General features: G+C 42.2%; 1 protein-coding gene across 1 annotated transcript in view; it reads left to right on the top strand.

Annotated features, from left to right (window-relative positions):
- The window catches only part of TIAM1 (T-cell lymphoma invasion and metastasis 1), a 191,095-nt gene that overhangs the window by 155,545 nt on the left and 20,753 nt on the right, over positions 1-14,797 (top strand). The window contains exons 15-16 of the mRNA XM_018557457.1: positions 13,935-14,114; positions 14,334-14,402. Coding sequence (XP_018412959.1) covers positions 13,935-14,114; positions 14,334-14,402 — 249 coding nt within the window. The remainder of the gene's footprint in view (positions 1-13,934; positions 14,115-14,333; positions 14,403-14,797) is intronic.

Raw genomic sequence — 14,797 nt, 5'->3', positions numbered from 1 at the left:
TCCCCTGTCACGGCAGAGAGCCGTGACAGGATCGAGAAGTGAGCGAACGCCGGTATGTGTTCGCTCACTTCCCGATCTACTGAGCCGACCTGTGACAGTCTCATGGTCACAGGTCGGCTAGAACTATGAGGTGAGTGAAAAGCACTTACCTCATAGTTCTCCTTTTAAGATAGGGATAAAGAACACTTCCCCTCCCCATCTCAATAACATAAAGGGCAGGGGTTGTGTATTCCTTAGAGATAGTTGGGAACAATGTAATCGATAAGTCAGCACAGACAAAGAGCACAGGAAGTTAACAACTCACAAGATAGCTGGCAGAATCAAAAGGCATTTGCAGTTATTGAAAACCCTTAAAATTGTGTATCAAAAAGACCCCCTCAAAAAAACAAATACAATAATTTCATTCTAAGGGTTTTACATCCCACTTTAAATAAAACTGAAGACTCCTGTATGACAGTCTAAACAAGTCTCAAATCCAGTTAATATCGGCAACCAGTCAGCACCACGGTTCAGGTGGGTATAACTTCTTCTTTTTTTCTTTTCTTGTTGGCACCATGACATAAATTAGCACTTAACCCTTGCAGAGAAGACTCAGCTGTTGGCTGAGAAGACTTAGCTCACAATCGGTGTTCCAATTCATCCCAAAGGTGTTCATCCCAAAGGGTTGAGCAGTGGTGTCACAAGGGGGTGCGGCCCGCTCCGGGTGACATCTAAATGAGCGAGTCATTTTGGTGTCACCCCCTCTAAAAAGTCAGACACCACGCCTGGGGATACCACTTAAGTTCCTCCACACCAAACTGGCCAAACCACGTATTTATGAAGCTGGCTTTGGTGAATGCCTTTTTTCTCTTCCAGTTCCCCTGTGCACAAAAAGGTTTGCAGTTGTCCAAATCGTCTTTGTATGCTGTAGCATTACCAGTACCCTTTGCTGGAAACAACTGAACTCCATAATATGGAGAGGTATGTGCATTCTTTTGGCAATATAGTAGGTGTGATAGTCGGATGTCTACAAACACTTGGCCATCCAGTATAGATATAGATGGTCCAACCGTTCCTGATGGTAGCGATCAGAGCCTCTTGAATAAAGAACCTCTCCCGAAGAGTGGCCTTCCATTTCCCCCGTATTTCTCTTTATAGGCGTTACTGTGCATTGAACCTTTTGTTTGGTCGTGATAATCACACGTTACTTTTTATGGCATTTCTAGCTCGCAACAGCATCCGTGTAATGCTATCTGCTCTGTCTCTGTGGGGGTTTGGGCTCCTTAGCGATCATTCTCGCTGACAAGCAGTCACCAGTCTGGCTGTGATTAAACACGGATAAATAAAGCCTTTTCAGCTTTAACAATTTCTTTTGGACTAGAGAAAGAAGAGAGTCGAATCCTGTTTTTGCTCTTTTTTTTTTTTTTTTTAAAGATCCCTGGAAGCGTTCAATGGCTCTTGTTAAACAGAAGAATGTTCTTCTGTATATATAACCCTCAATTTGCCGACTGCTGCTGTCACTGTTACACACAGCTTCAAGTTGTGTCTTGCCTGCCGCACCTACGCTGAGCTGCGAGGTGGCTACAGAAAGGGACGGTGCTGGTTATTCGCGTGCTGCTGCTGGGTCATTGTCCACAGAGGATTCACAGTGAATTTGGAGGTGGCGAGACGATGAAGCTTTAGTTCTTTTAAAGGTACAGCCCAGGAGATCTATGGCACCATTGTAACTATTAGGCAAAGGGATGACTTTTGTTACCTTTTCATTTTAAATGATTGTGTTTTAGCTTTTACGTTATCCAGGCAAAGAACAATATATAAAGTTCAGTAACCCCAAACAACCACTTTTTACTGTTCCACTGTAAAAATCTGGTTAAAATATTGTACTTTATATGTTGAGCGACTCTGGTTTTGTTGTGTATTATGCTGTGTGGTTGTGTAGAGCTTGTAGATTCAGGTGGGAGGTATTGCAATGTCTTTTGACTTTGTATTGCAATTGATTCTATGTTTGTTGGAAAGTCTTTATGTGCCCTTATTGATTAAAGAACCACATCTATAAAAACCTGATATTTCAGGTCCTGGTAGGTACTGAGCAGTCAAGTCATCCCCTGCCTCCTTAATCCATTAGTGTATTTTAGAGGTAGATGTAGTATAGAGAATGCAGTAGAAGGAATGAGACTCCAAGGCAGTAAGCAAAAGTCCCACTGCTGCAGGCTTTAACATATTGAGGACTAGACGGGAGGTGTTTTCCTGCCATTTGGCGTCGGTTAGAAGTGCATATCAAAAATAGGTCAGCAGATTTACAAAAATAGTGTAGTATTGATGACCGTTCTGAGGCATTGCTTTTTGTTTTTTTGATGCAGCGTGCCCTATTGAGATGTATTCACACTAAATATGTCTGTGAAGGTTCTCATTCATCTAGGTCATAGTATATCTGTAAAAAATAAGTCAAGGCAACTGGACTTGCTGTATTTTTCTTAAAGACGTTTCACTGGTCATCGAACCAGCTTTTTCATTCTGAATTGAGAAAGCTGGTTGGATGACCAGTGAAACGTCTTCAAGGAAAATACAGCAAGTCCAGTTGCCTTGACTTTTTTTACAGATACATTCACACTGAAGTTTGGACATAGCATTTTGCTGTGTTTTGTGTTGGAACGCATGTAGTTGTGTTGTGTTTGAATTTGAAGGCTAGTGCTTGACAGCAACACCTTTCTCTGTAAGCCATAAGGAAGCCAATGTGCAACTTAGCCCATCAGCATCCATCCATTTATTACTGAAAGAGCTGCTTTCGGTGGACTGATCTCTTAAACAGCAGCAATATACTGATTCTTTGCAGTCTGTAGTGATGCCCTGCTGTGTATTGGATTGGTAAAAAATAAACTATTCTTGAAATCTGTTGGAATTGGCTATCTTCTATCATGCTTCAAAGAGCAGACAGGAGCTATAGCTCGCAGTACAGCTCCTTATTTATTGCCATGGGTTACTTCTCACCTCTGTTCATAGCACCACCTAGTTGTGTATTGTTCATCCCAGCTCTCTGTGTTAGCAATCATGGATATATATTTGGACGAAGGCACATTGCAGTACCGAACATATACTGTTCCTCCTTGAACATTGGCTTTACAGGGGTTAGAAGTAGGTATTTTCCTGCTGAGCTGTAGGACCTTACCTGTCCACATCAAATCGTGTACGTCTTTGGAAGCTGCTTTGATTTTTGCACCTTGTTATCCTCTAAATCTGTTAAGCCTCCAACTTTAATATTTTAATCCTTTTCCTGCCATTGGTTGATCCCCTCCGAGGCGATAATGGCGAAGGAACAGTTTTATGTAAAAACATGGTTTGCTGGAATTAGAAAAGCCTCAGTCCTTTAAAGTTTCAGGAGGGAACAAGCAGGAGAAAAAGGGGGAGGAGGGGAGACGGAGCTTGTCTTGGTAAATATCTTTCCTGGACTTCTGAAGATTGACAAGTTAATTCTAGCGATTCACTGCATAAAATCAAAGTATAAAAACACTTTCTTGAGCTCACAGGGAAGCTGCCAGGATCTACAAAGGCAACTTAAGGCCATCACCCTTACAACCTAATTGCACAATCCACTTTCCATTTACCAATACCATGAGGTCCTACCTAAATAATGCATCCAGTTCATATCCAATCAGGCATGCCCTTGGTCAGCTTCGTTTTTTCGTATATCTAAAAAGGATTGTACAGTCAGATTGTAACATGTATGGCTATTTTAAAGGATGGCTAAAAACAGACCAATCCTTGCTTCGATTTGACAGGTAGATGCAGTGATTGAGCAAGGATTGGACAGTTGTAGGGGTTAATAATAAACCTTTCTATATGTTGGTTGCACTCATTATGACGCACAGTGTTTTTAAAAAATTGTTGTAAAATCTCATCATGGGGCTCCTTAGGCCAAGTCGCATTGATGATCATACCAGGTCACGGTGCATTTGAGGATGGGCAGCTGTCTCTGCTTTTGGAGAGAAATCTGCTCATTTATGACTGCTAATTCCATTAAAGATGTCCCTCGAGAAGTAGAGCCCTCAAATTCCATTGCCATCTAATTAACTGGTAAATCTGCTCAGAATTACATGTCTACCACTTTCATGGCCTTCCTGTATCAGCAGTCTAGAGTTGGTGATGGACATTTTCTGTTTGCTTTCCAGAATGGGGGATATTATTTTCACATCCTGATAGAGCAAGCACCCATCTCCCAGCTGTAATCAGAACACGGTCAGGCCCTCCTCTGGTGAGACCGATTTTCTGAAATGATGGGCAAGGAGTGAAGCCATGGCTAGGACCAGAGAATGGGCAGGCTCGAGCACAGCGCAGTCTTGCATGCTGCGATTTCCAACAGTCAGACACATCAGCTCTCTTCCTAGCACATAACATTCTATGGCGAATACAAAGCAGGGATTTTTTTTCCAATAGGTGCCATTTAAAGCGACGCAGTCAGCAGTTTGCAAATGCAAAAAAAAAAAAACTGCCCCTGTAAAATTGTAAATACTTACCTCGCCCTCCACCCATGCCACTTAACATTGTCCCAATCAAATTGCCACCTCAAGTCCGTGAAGAAGCAGACGCTTCCAGGAGCGTCCATCTCCTGTACAGTGGTACAGTAGTCAGTGGTTCCTCTCTCCGACCCTTATGTCACTGCTGTGTCCTGTAGAACTGTGCTATATCTTAGAGACTGCAAACCTTTTTGGCCACTTGTGTAGTACAGGATGACAGGACTAGTCACTAAAATAGTCTTTTATTGCGCTGTCAGAAATCATTTTTCAGAAGGCCTTGCATCAAAATGCATTGTTGGTATAGCCAGATCTGGACCTGCATGCGCCTAATAAGCATTTAGAAAAAGCTAGAGAGTCTTGAAGTAGGTTCTCATCACTTTGATGGCTTTGACAGCCTGCAGCCATCATTCCAGGGAGAGGTGGCAAGAAATGATTGGAGTTACCATATATAAGCAGCCTCAGAGACTTCGATCTCCTAGTTTTGCTGTCCTATACAGTATATTAGTAGGGGAATTGCCATATGTGAAGGTCATCTTCACTGACTTTTCTAAGCTGTTCTCTGCCTGGACTCGAAGTTATGGAGACGGGAAGTTCTTTAATGTGTCCTTTTGATGTAAAAATTTAAAGTACTCGCCCAAATGCTCCCGATACTTATCCCGATACCAGGACTTCTGGTATCGGGAAGCCAGGCGGCGAGTCATTACATGCCCCCCAGCTTCCTGATTGGCCAGGAAGCCAGCTCCATGCTCCCTGGTGATGTGAAAACAAAGAGCTGGCTTCCTGGCCAATCAGGAAGCCAGAGGGCGGATGATGGCTCACCCCCCGACTTCCTGATTGGCCGTAAAGCCAGCTCTATGTTTTCACATCACCAGGGAGCATGGAGCTGGCTTCCTGGCCAATCAGGAAGCTGGGGGGCAGATAATGGCTCACCCCCCGACTTCCTGATTGGATCGGGAAGCCGGCTCCATGCTCCCTTGTCACTTGGTCACAATCAGGAAGCCAGTCAGTGACTCATCACACACCGCCCAGCTTCCTCGTCACCAAATGATAAGGGAGTATGGAGCCTGCTTCCCGACCAATCAGGAAGCCGTAAGCAAGTCATTACAGTACTCGATACTGAAAAAGCGGTATCTGTGCATCCCTAGTAAACAGTCCATTTCTAATTTTGTAGCCCTTTGAAGTGTCTGTTTATTGCCAGGAGGAAATGTTTTTTCCCCCATTTATATTGCAGCAACATATGTAAGCCTTTTAAAGCGTACGTAGAACATTACATACCAGTCCTTGAGCACCATGGAGATCTCTGGAGTCTACATGATAAGAGTAATAAACATTCATTACATTGAACTGAATTCATGGAAAAAGTGTCCTCACGGAGACAGCACTATAACCAGAACTGAACTTCCAATGATGGGGCTTGACTAGTCTTTATGTTAGGTGTTGCCTGGTAATTAGGATTAGCTGGGGAAAGACTGAATAGTGTTCTGTCACAACTAGAGCCTGCACCCCTTGTTCTCACTGTGTCTGCTGTTACCATGGTAACATTTTTTCAAAGGATTTTCAGTTCGGTTTGATCTTGTATTAAAATTACAAAAAAAAAGCAACAGGAAATAATCTCGTTTTTTGTAAAGCTGAACTCTAGGCTTATCATTTTTTTTCACACTTGTAGGAATCCTCTGCTGTGTGAAATTGATTACTTTCAATTCCCTGTAAACCTGCATCTCCGCAATATAACCCTTTGAAGTTGCAGCAGCCGTCTTAAGTCTGCCTTCATTTTCTGTCTAAATGACCATCATTCATCAATCCCTTTTTTCCCTCTGATTCATACTATCATTTGCCCCTCAACTCACAGCTATTACCTTTCTCTGCCATCAATCATTTTGTTCCAGATCTTTGTGTGAAAGAACATCTCCCCAGTATTCCTTTAGCCATGCCTGCAACCAGTCAGCCAAACAGCAGTGTGCACAGCTAAAGTCTGCAGCGCCTAGTGAGTTATAAGGGGAAGCAGACACGTCCAAAGGGATCCGGAGAATGTGTTCTTTCGCGTACATTTTTTGAAAAAGATCTGAGGCAAAATGCTGTGATGTGTACAGGAATCTGCTCACACCAGATGCAGTGCGTTCCGGTCTGATTCTGGCCAGAATGCACTGCATCGCATTGCGGCCGGCTCACTTTTTTGTGTGGGGGGAAGGGGAGTGGCGGGCCATTGAAGTGAATGGCACCGTAGCCACGCCCTCCGGCCGCAATGCGAACACCCGCACGGGATCGCAAGTCACATTGTGTCTGCGGTTCGGTGCAATCAAAATAGTGCTTGCAGCATTTTAATCGCACCGTACTGCAGGCACAATGTGCAAAAAAGTGAGCAGTTCGATATAGTGCGCTCCGGCCAGAATCGGACCGGAACACACTGCATTTGGTGTGTACATACCCTAAGGAAACATACTAGTATTAGTTTTATGTCCCCTTTGTACAAGGATAGTGTTTTATGCCACTATTGTAATTTAGTCAATGGCTTCCTCCATATGGCATATCCTTACAAATATAAATAGAACACAGGAAACTGGGGGACATTGTAAGTGTCTACCAGACGGAGGGGAAGTTTACTGACACAGGAAATGTCACCATTTTTGACCCTATAAATAAACTGGAAAGTGGGCTTCCATTGTACATGTCTGACCTCCCGTTACACATGGGGATGGTGTTATACCATGTTTTATGACAGGTTGTTTAGCTCTGAAAGACCAAAGGAACGCTGATTAGGAACCGCTGGTTACTGTTCTGTTTCCTGCCTCCATCATACCGCAAGCAGAGTTAATAAAATGTTTTTTTTTTTTTTTCTGTATTATTCTTTTGTGCCAGTTAGGCAATTCTTTTAATTAAAACAGACTTGTCTGAAGCTGAACTCCAGGATGTATAACAAAACACCAATGAACGCAGTTATGTACTTATTAAAAATATATATTTTGTTAATGCAACTAGTGTAAATACATTTGCTATCAAAGTCTTAGAACTTCCATGCAGTAGAATTCACTGTTACAGGAGGAGACTGTACAAAGGATCAATCAGATGCGTCTCCTGTATATGTGCTGACGGGGATACTGATGGGAGGGATGAGCTTATCGGTCTGCTGCCTCCTGTCTTATTACAGGCAGGTAGGTGACCAAGTGTTATTACTATAACTGCAGCAGAGACAAATCTGGTCACCAGCCTTGCTTGCACTCTCCAACAGGACACAGTGTTATTTAGCAAGCCTGGAGCGATTTCACACCGTATTTGCCGGCGTATAAGGCGACTGGGTGTATAAGACGACCCCCTAATTTTCCACTTATAACATAGGTTTTGGGCTATACTCGTCATATAAGACTACCCCACTTCCGAGGCAACACCATTTAAAAACCATGAATGGATGTGCGGTAATACTGCATGTACGGTTCAAAATCTGTCTTTATTGATGAAGCAAATACCCACTAACATTTCTCCCTTGTATAATAAACCTCTGGAGGTTGAGCATTCATGGGGAGAAACTTTACAGTGTACACTATATTTGCTCCATAAATAAAGACTTTGATTTTTGGTGAAGAACCTGGGAGTTCGGGTATTTTTGAATGTAATCTGTATATTTTTTTAATTTGAATTGCTCTGATTCTTTGTTTTATTTCTGGTGAAGACTTTTGGAGTGCGGCTATTTCTGGATGTAGTTGTTAGAGGCAATGGCGTGCTTGTTTGCCTTCACCTGGTGTTTGCTGTGAATTATCTAAAAAGATTATATATGTTGTTTTGTCAGTGATCTAATATTGGCAACACATATAGGGCTTTAGCTTCAGTTTTAAAGTAAACCAGCTACAAACCTGAGCAAATCAGCAAACCAAGCATATGGTGAAAAAAAAGCAGGGACTACCTTCAATAAAAATCACTTATCGAAATGATTGGTAGATCCAAAGAGGAACGTTGCGTGCACATCTAAGCTCTTCTGTGAAAGCCAGGCTTAAACTCGCTTACTTAGCAATTTACAGCATCTCTATTGGTCAGTGAAGCCACCTATCATGTTAATGGGTCAATATGGAGGGTCAAAACTGGGAGAGGCAAGGCCAAGTCAAGCTTGTACTGCTGCCACTCTCGGGGCTCCTTATCCCATTAGCCTCACTGAACAATAGAGAGACTTGGAAGGTACGAGGGGGGGAAGCCAAGCTTGACTGTATAGGAAAATGGAGAATTGCAAATAGCTTTACTGTCTATATTTCTAGAATGAGTAACTTATACACATACGGATCAAAAACACTCAACCCTAAGATCAAGTGATGTAACAGAAGTGGTATCATGGGTACCAAGGACATCTTGCCACAAGATATCACTTGTCTAGAAATGTGCTTGCTCACAAGTTATTTTGCGTGCAACATTTGTATTTTTTGTAGTTCTAGTGTTGATGTGAAGGTCTGGTTCGTATTTTGCAACAGTGCCAAGCGGAGTCTATCAGGGTTATTCACTTAAGGGTGAAAGGTTTGGAGAAGGCAGGAGAAGTGAACAATCTAGGACAAAAATTCTCCAATTCAGCTCACTTTCCAGTTCAGCTATGTTGTCCTAGATTGTTCTCTGCCTTCTCCAAACTCTTCCCCCCCTTTGGTGAATAACCCTGTATAATCCATTCTTGTTGAAAGCCTAAAGACGAAGGTATAATAAAGAAGCCAATGACTGATAATTGACCACTTTTAAGTGGTAAGAACACCTTGAGGCTCCATATTCCAACCCTCTGGAAATTCCTGAAAAGCTCTGAAACTTTAAAGGATTTCTAGAAGAGTTTTGATTGAAGCTCTTTGGTCAACATCAGTGATGTGAATTATCACAAAGTGTTTAATACTCTATAATACCAAAAACTACTTCTTATTGGTTGCTTGGTTTTTGGTTTCCACCTGTCTTTTTAAAAGTAATAGACCCAAAGTAAAAGTGTTTTTTATTTTTAAAAAATAAAAATTTTTATTCTCAAAACCCAAAAATGTCAGTCCTTGCTGTGCAATGGCCAGGTTATTGCCAAGCTTGACATGTTCAAATTTGGTAGGTAAATAGAAATTGTTTGTCGATAAATCCTTGCCACTGGTTAAACCGAAGGCATATGTTTTTGTTTAGGAAACTCTACCTTTTCCGAAGTTTCAATAGATCATTAACCAGCAAGAATCTCTTAATGCGTTTCCAATTATCCCCGATCCTAACCGTGTTAATGCCTCCATTTACAAAAAAAACCTAGCGGTTCCCTTTTAAAGAACACCATTAGGAGTCAATGTTTTAAGGCTTAAGAAGCCAACATACTCGCCAACGCAGTGAATCGCTGCACGCATTCGATCTCTGCACGGCGTGAAAAGAGGAAGATTGCAGTGCCTACATTAGATGCTTTTTCTTCCTTTTTTTTTTTAAATGCAGTTTCATAAGACTATTAAAAAAATCCTTTTTTATGTCCTTAATTTTTTTCTTAATTGTATCCATTTGCAAGTGAAATCTATACCCCCCTCCCAAGAATCTGTTTATATCCGTATGTGCGGTTCTGGATGGGAGCTCGGCAATCCGGTTGCTAGGTGACTCGTTGCCTACACAGCCTGGTGAGCGGAGCTGTGCAAAAGAAAGCCGTGTGAGCCTGAGAAAGTTGAGTCTATTGCATGCCTCATCTATGACCCCCCCTGCCCTGTATATATAGATGTTCTTAAATTTAAGTTACAGAGCATAGAGAGCGCAGTTGATGCACAGTTTGCACAGCGCGCTGCTGCCTCACTCCTGAATTGGCATAATTGCTGTGTGTTGGCAGATGGAAGAGAGATCTATGTAATCATTCCCTCTCACTAGAGAGAAAATTGTGATGACACGGATACAATGACACTCAAGGTTATCGGCCTATGTTGGCCATGTCAGCTGTTCCAAACGTGTTCCGCACTTGTTTTGCCATTTTATTTATTGTGTCAGGAATAAATACAGTCAATGTGGAAGTTTTCATAGAGAGGAGCTAGAGTGTATATTTCACAAGCGCATATTTTATTGTAAAGGATGCGAGTCATTTTTGATCTTTTTTACATATACATGCTTGCTGTTTTATATTTTATTCTATTAGGATTTGTTTACATCATAATGCACCTTCGTTAAAGTGATATTAAAGTCCAAATGTTTTTAAGCTATTTTTAAATGGTGATTAAATCGCTTTCAGTGAATGCTGTTCCTTGAGGTTTAAAAGTTTTAGTTTGCTGCAGAATCAGCTGGCCCCCTGAACACTGGCCTTGATGTCCTATGGAGCCACCCTTGTATGCGCTAGTAAGTTGTGTGTGATTCCACAGCAGGCAAGCCACTTCTCTGCTCCCTGCACCAGATCCTCCCTTCTCCAAGCTAGTAGTGGATGGACGGTTTCTTGAGACTACTCTGTCCCTTGTGATCTTGTACTGGACAAGATGTACTGGGAAGCCGAGTTGAAAGAGTTGGAGCCAACTGTTTGGAAACACAATGACTGTCAGTGCTTGGGCAAAAGTTCAAAGAGATACTTTTTGCTGGGCGATAAATAATTGTTTAATGTGGATACATTTAAAAAAAAAAGAGAGAGTAATACTACAATTGCCCTCCAGTGCACATCTACAGTGCACAGCAACACCCATGCATTGAAAGCACACCGCGACACACCCATACATGTGCTCTGTGCATTGCATTCTGCTCCGGTTAAAAAAAAAAATGCAGGCCCCTTTTATTGCATTGAGGTTGTTGGGAGAGCCTATTCATTTTAAATAGGCTGCCTAACACCACATGACTCAATGCATGAAAACACATGCCTTGCAGCGCACTATGTTATGGTGTGAATGGACCCTTATAGATTTGCTAATTATTTTCTCTAGTGGTTGTCTGTATTTTACAGCAATCTTTCAGCCCTTACCCTGAGCAGCAACTGCTGGGATAAGGTTCAACATGGAGATCTTGGACTACAAATCCCAGCAATACATTATACAGCAAAACAAAATAACATGAAGCTACTACATACTCTTTGTTGTTCCGGGGTGGCGCCCTGATGTCCCCAGGCTCCCATCTGGGCTGTGCAGGCTTTCAGGAGTGCTGTGTGGGAAGTGCAGTGGTGTCACCTGGGGTCCAGAGGCGGGCAGTGTGCTGAGAGGAAGGAGCTGGAGGAGGAAACATGTGGGCTGTTGTTGAATTTCATTTTTCTATAGAGCTTGGTTCCCCCTGCCACACCCAGACACGAGACTCAAAAACCAGACTGTCCGGGTAAATCCCAGACGGGTGGCAACCCTAAGAAGATAATTGTTTTTCAGACTGTCAGACCTAGCTGGTGGACTTGCATTGAGACGGGGGAGCACTGTTCTTGGAAGCATTAATGGGCATAAAGTAGAAGAAATGAAAGTCTGAAGAAAAGAAATGTCTGCCCCCACTAGAGAGACATGTAGATTTTCCAGCTGCTTAAGGAGCTGGGCATATGCTTGAATCCTATAGACAGAACATCTGGTGAAAAGGGCCAAGGGAAAATGCTTTACATTGTTAGTTTGTCATATTTATATTATATAGTTTAGAATATGAGCAATTTGTTTTGTTCTCTATATACTGTGCATGATTCTCCTTTTTTTTTTTTCTTTAAAACTGTGCAAGTGAATAAAGTTCAAGAAACAGGATATTGTGGTTTGTAGTGTTGGGAGGGTTTATGTATATATGTGTGCACTTTGGATGATGTTGCCTAGCTGTAAAGTGTTGTTGGTAATTATTATATCCTGTGGGTTTGAATAATGATAAAGTAATTATTGTGCCAAAAAATAGATGCTTTGAAACTGATGATATGCAACATGGCCAAGTATACTGTATGTACACCCCTTTCAAATTATTAAATTAAGGGGTTTCCAGAGAAGGTTACTGCTAATGCTACAGCATACAAAAACAATTTTGGACAATTGTGCCCTTCGAACCTTGTAGCAAGTTTGGAGAAGGCCTTTTGTGTTCCAGCATGACTGTTTCTTGTGCACAAAGCTAGCTAGATGAAGACATGATTTAATGCGTTTGGTGTGGAGGAACTCGAGTGGCCTGCACAGAGCCCTGACCTCAAAACTATTGGAAACCTTTAGCATGAATTGGAATGCACATTGTGAACCAGGTCTTCTCATCTAATATCAGTGCCTGACCACTGATAATTGGGTACACATTCCCACAATCTTGTAGCAAGTCTACCCAGAAGAGTAGAGTTTCTTGCTGCAAAGGGCCATCAAACTCCAGTTTGATGGCCATAATTAGTGTTGAGCCTGGGCTTGGTATGAGCCAAGTTTATCTGAGTTCACCCAAGCCAGCTCAAAACTGTGACTAGCACCCCCTCCTCCTCCCCCAGTCACTGGCATTGTGGCGCATTTCCCACCCCACAGTTATGTCACAAGGGCCGGGAAATGCCCCTATTGCAACTGCTACCATTGATTGGGTTGGGAGGGGAGTAACGGTCACAGTTTTGAGTGCACTTGGGGAAATTTAGGCGACCCGGGTTCGCATCAACCCAGGCTCATCTCCATACATGATTTGGATTGGTATGTCCAACAAGCTCACATAGGTGTGTTGGTGTGGTATACACAAACTTTTGGTCCTATAGTGTATATCATGGCTAAACAAATGATGATAAATAGATATAATACAGCAGTAAAAGATGTGTTTACTACCAAACAAACCAACAGATGCAGCACAGTTGCCCATAGTGGCTGCTAATCAGTCACCTTTTATTGTTCTGGCGGTTTTAGGCACTTTCTTTCTTTTCACTTCTATAAAATAAAGGTCTACCATGTTTTCTTTTCTGTTTCTTTGCCAAGTAAACAGGTCTGTAAATTTCAAATTTTTACAAAGAACCTGCCAAAACTTTTATTACTGAGAAAACATGGTCTCCTAACCAGAGTTGTAGGCTGCTATTGGTCTGCATGCTACTGTGCGCCAGTCGGGGACTTGCACCTCTACTACAACAGCAGCCTCCAGTGCTGGAAAGGAGCCTTCACAGAGCCTGGAAAGTAAGGCAGGTTCCTTTTTAAACATGTCAAATGTGTTTAGAAAGGAACAGTTTTGGGCCTATTCAATCAAATAATGTGTTTAGCAATGATGTGCAGTGACTTAGACCAATTAATCCGCTATTAGCTACTTAGTAAGTGCAGGGTAATGAAAGCTGACTTGGTTGCTGTAGGTAACTGCAAGCTATTCCTGTCTCGACTGCTAAAGAAACCCTTTTGTTGAATTCTGTTTATATTGGTTATTACACCGGTCACCAGCTGAAGTGTTAATGAAGTAAAAGCTTTACCGGTCTGTGCATGTGCTCACCATGTGTGTGTATAGGGATTAGTCACGACTGCTGTCTTTAGTCGTCTCCTGTTATCGGCCATTCAGCATGTTGGCGAGCCCAGCTCTGGAAAGTGACAAGCACGCTGCCTGCCGAATGCTTATGTAACATCAATCTTTTTGCAGAGCTCCGAACACGTTGCTGCATTTTGTCGCAGCCTCAATGAGATGAACTTGCCAGACTCCTGCCTAAGCCCCTCTGAATTCACAGGAACCCCGTTGGGCACCATGAAGCAATTAACAGATGCCGACAAACTGCGTAAGGTGATTTGCGAGCTGCTGGAGACGGAGCGCACCTATGTCAAGGTATTTCACACTTTGCTCGTCCGTTCGGTGGTGTCTATGTCCGATTATCCAGAGACTTGTAGCTATGATTGTGTGCCTGGTATCCATTCAAGAGGCGATAATGAATGATTTAACGCTTGCTGTGTGAGTTGTCTGATAAACAGAGAGTATGTGAATAGATTTATCTCCGCGCGAGCTGTGATTCCTCCAGTCTTGATCGATTTGTTTGTATTTCTTTAGGATCTGAATTGCCTAATGGAAAGGTATCTAAAACCACTACAGAAAGAGACGTTTCTCACACAAGACGAGGTATAGTCAGCCGTGTATAACAAATTGACTTTTAATTATTTCCAAATTAATTACACTGTCTGATGGAATAAATTGCTAGGTTGATGTCACCCAACTAATACAATGTGATATTTCTTTATACTACAGTAATCAAACTAGTGTATTCGTCTGTGTTAATCCCAAACGATCCATTTCTTCCTTTCCATCTTTCCTTCCGTGCGGCTCCTATATCTTCTGTCACCTTGTGTCCATTTTCACCTCTTACCCTCCTGCGTATCACATACTTGCCCTGTCCCCTATATCCCCCATGCTCGCAATGATGCAATCGTATTCTCTTTCCCTCTCTTAAATAGTAACTGTATTATAAAGACAAATTTAAAAAAAGTTTAATTTTAACAATCTTTTTCATTCTTTGC

Source organism: Nanorana parkeri, unplaced genomic scaffold (assembly GCF_000935625.1).
Source record: "Nanorana parkeri isolate BGI_ZX_2015 unplaced genomic scaffold, ASM93562v1 scaffold284, whole genome shotgun sequence".
NCBI lineage: Eukaryota > Metazoa > Chordata > Amphibia > Anura > Dicroglossidae > Nanorana > Nanorana parkeri.
The sequence above is the reverse complement of the archived record's forward strand: the minus strand, read 5'-3'. Positions and strand labels throughout refer to the sequence as shown.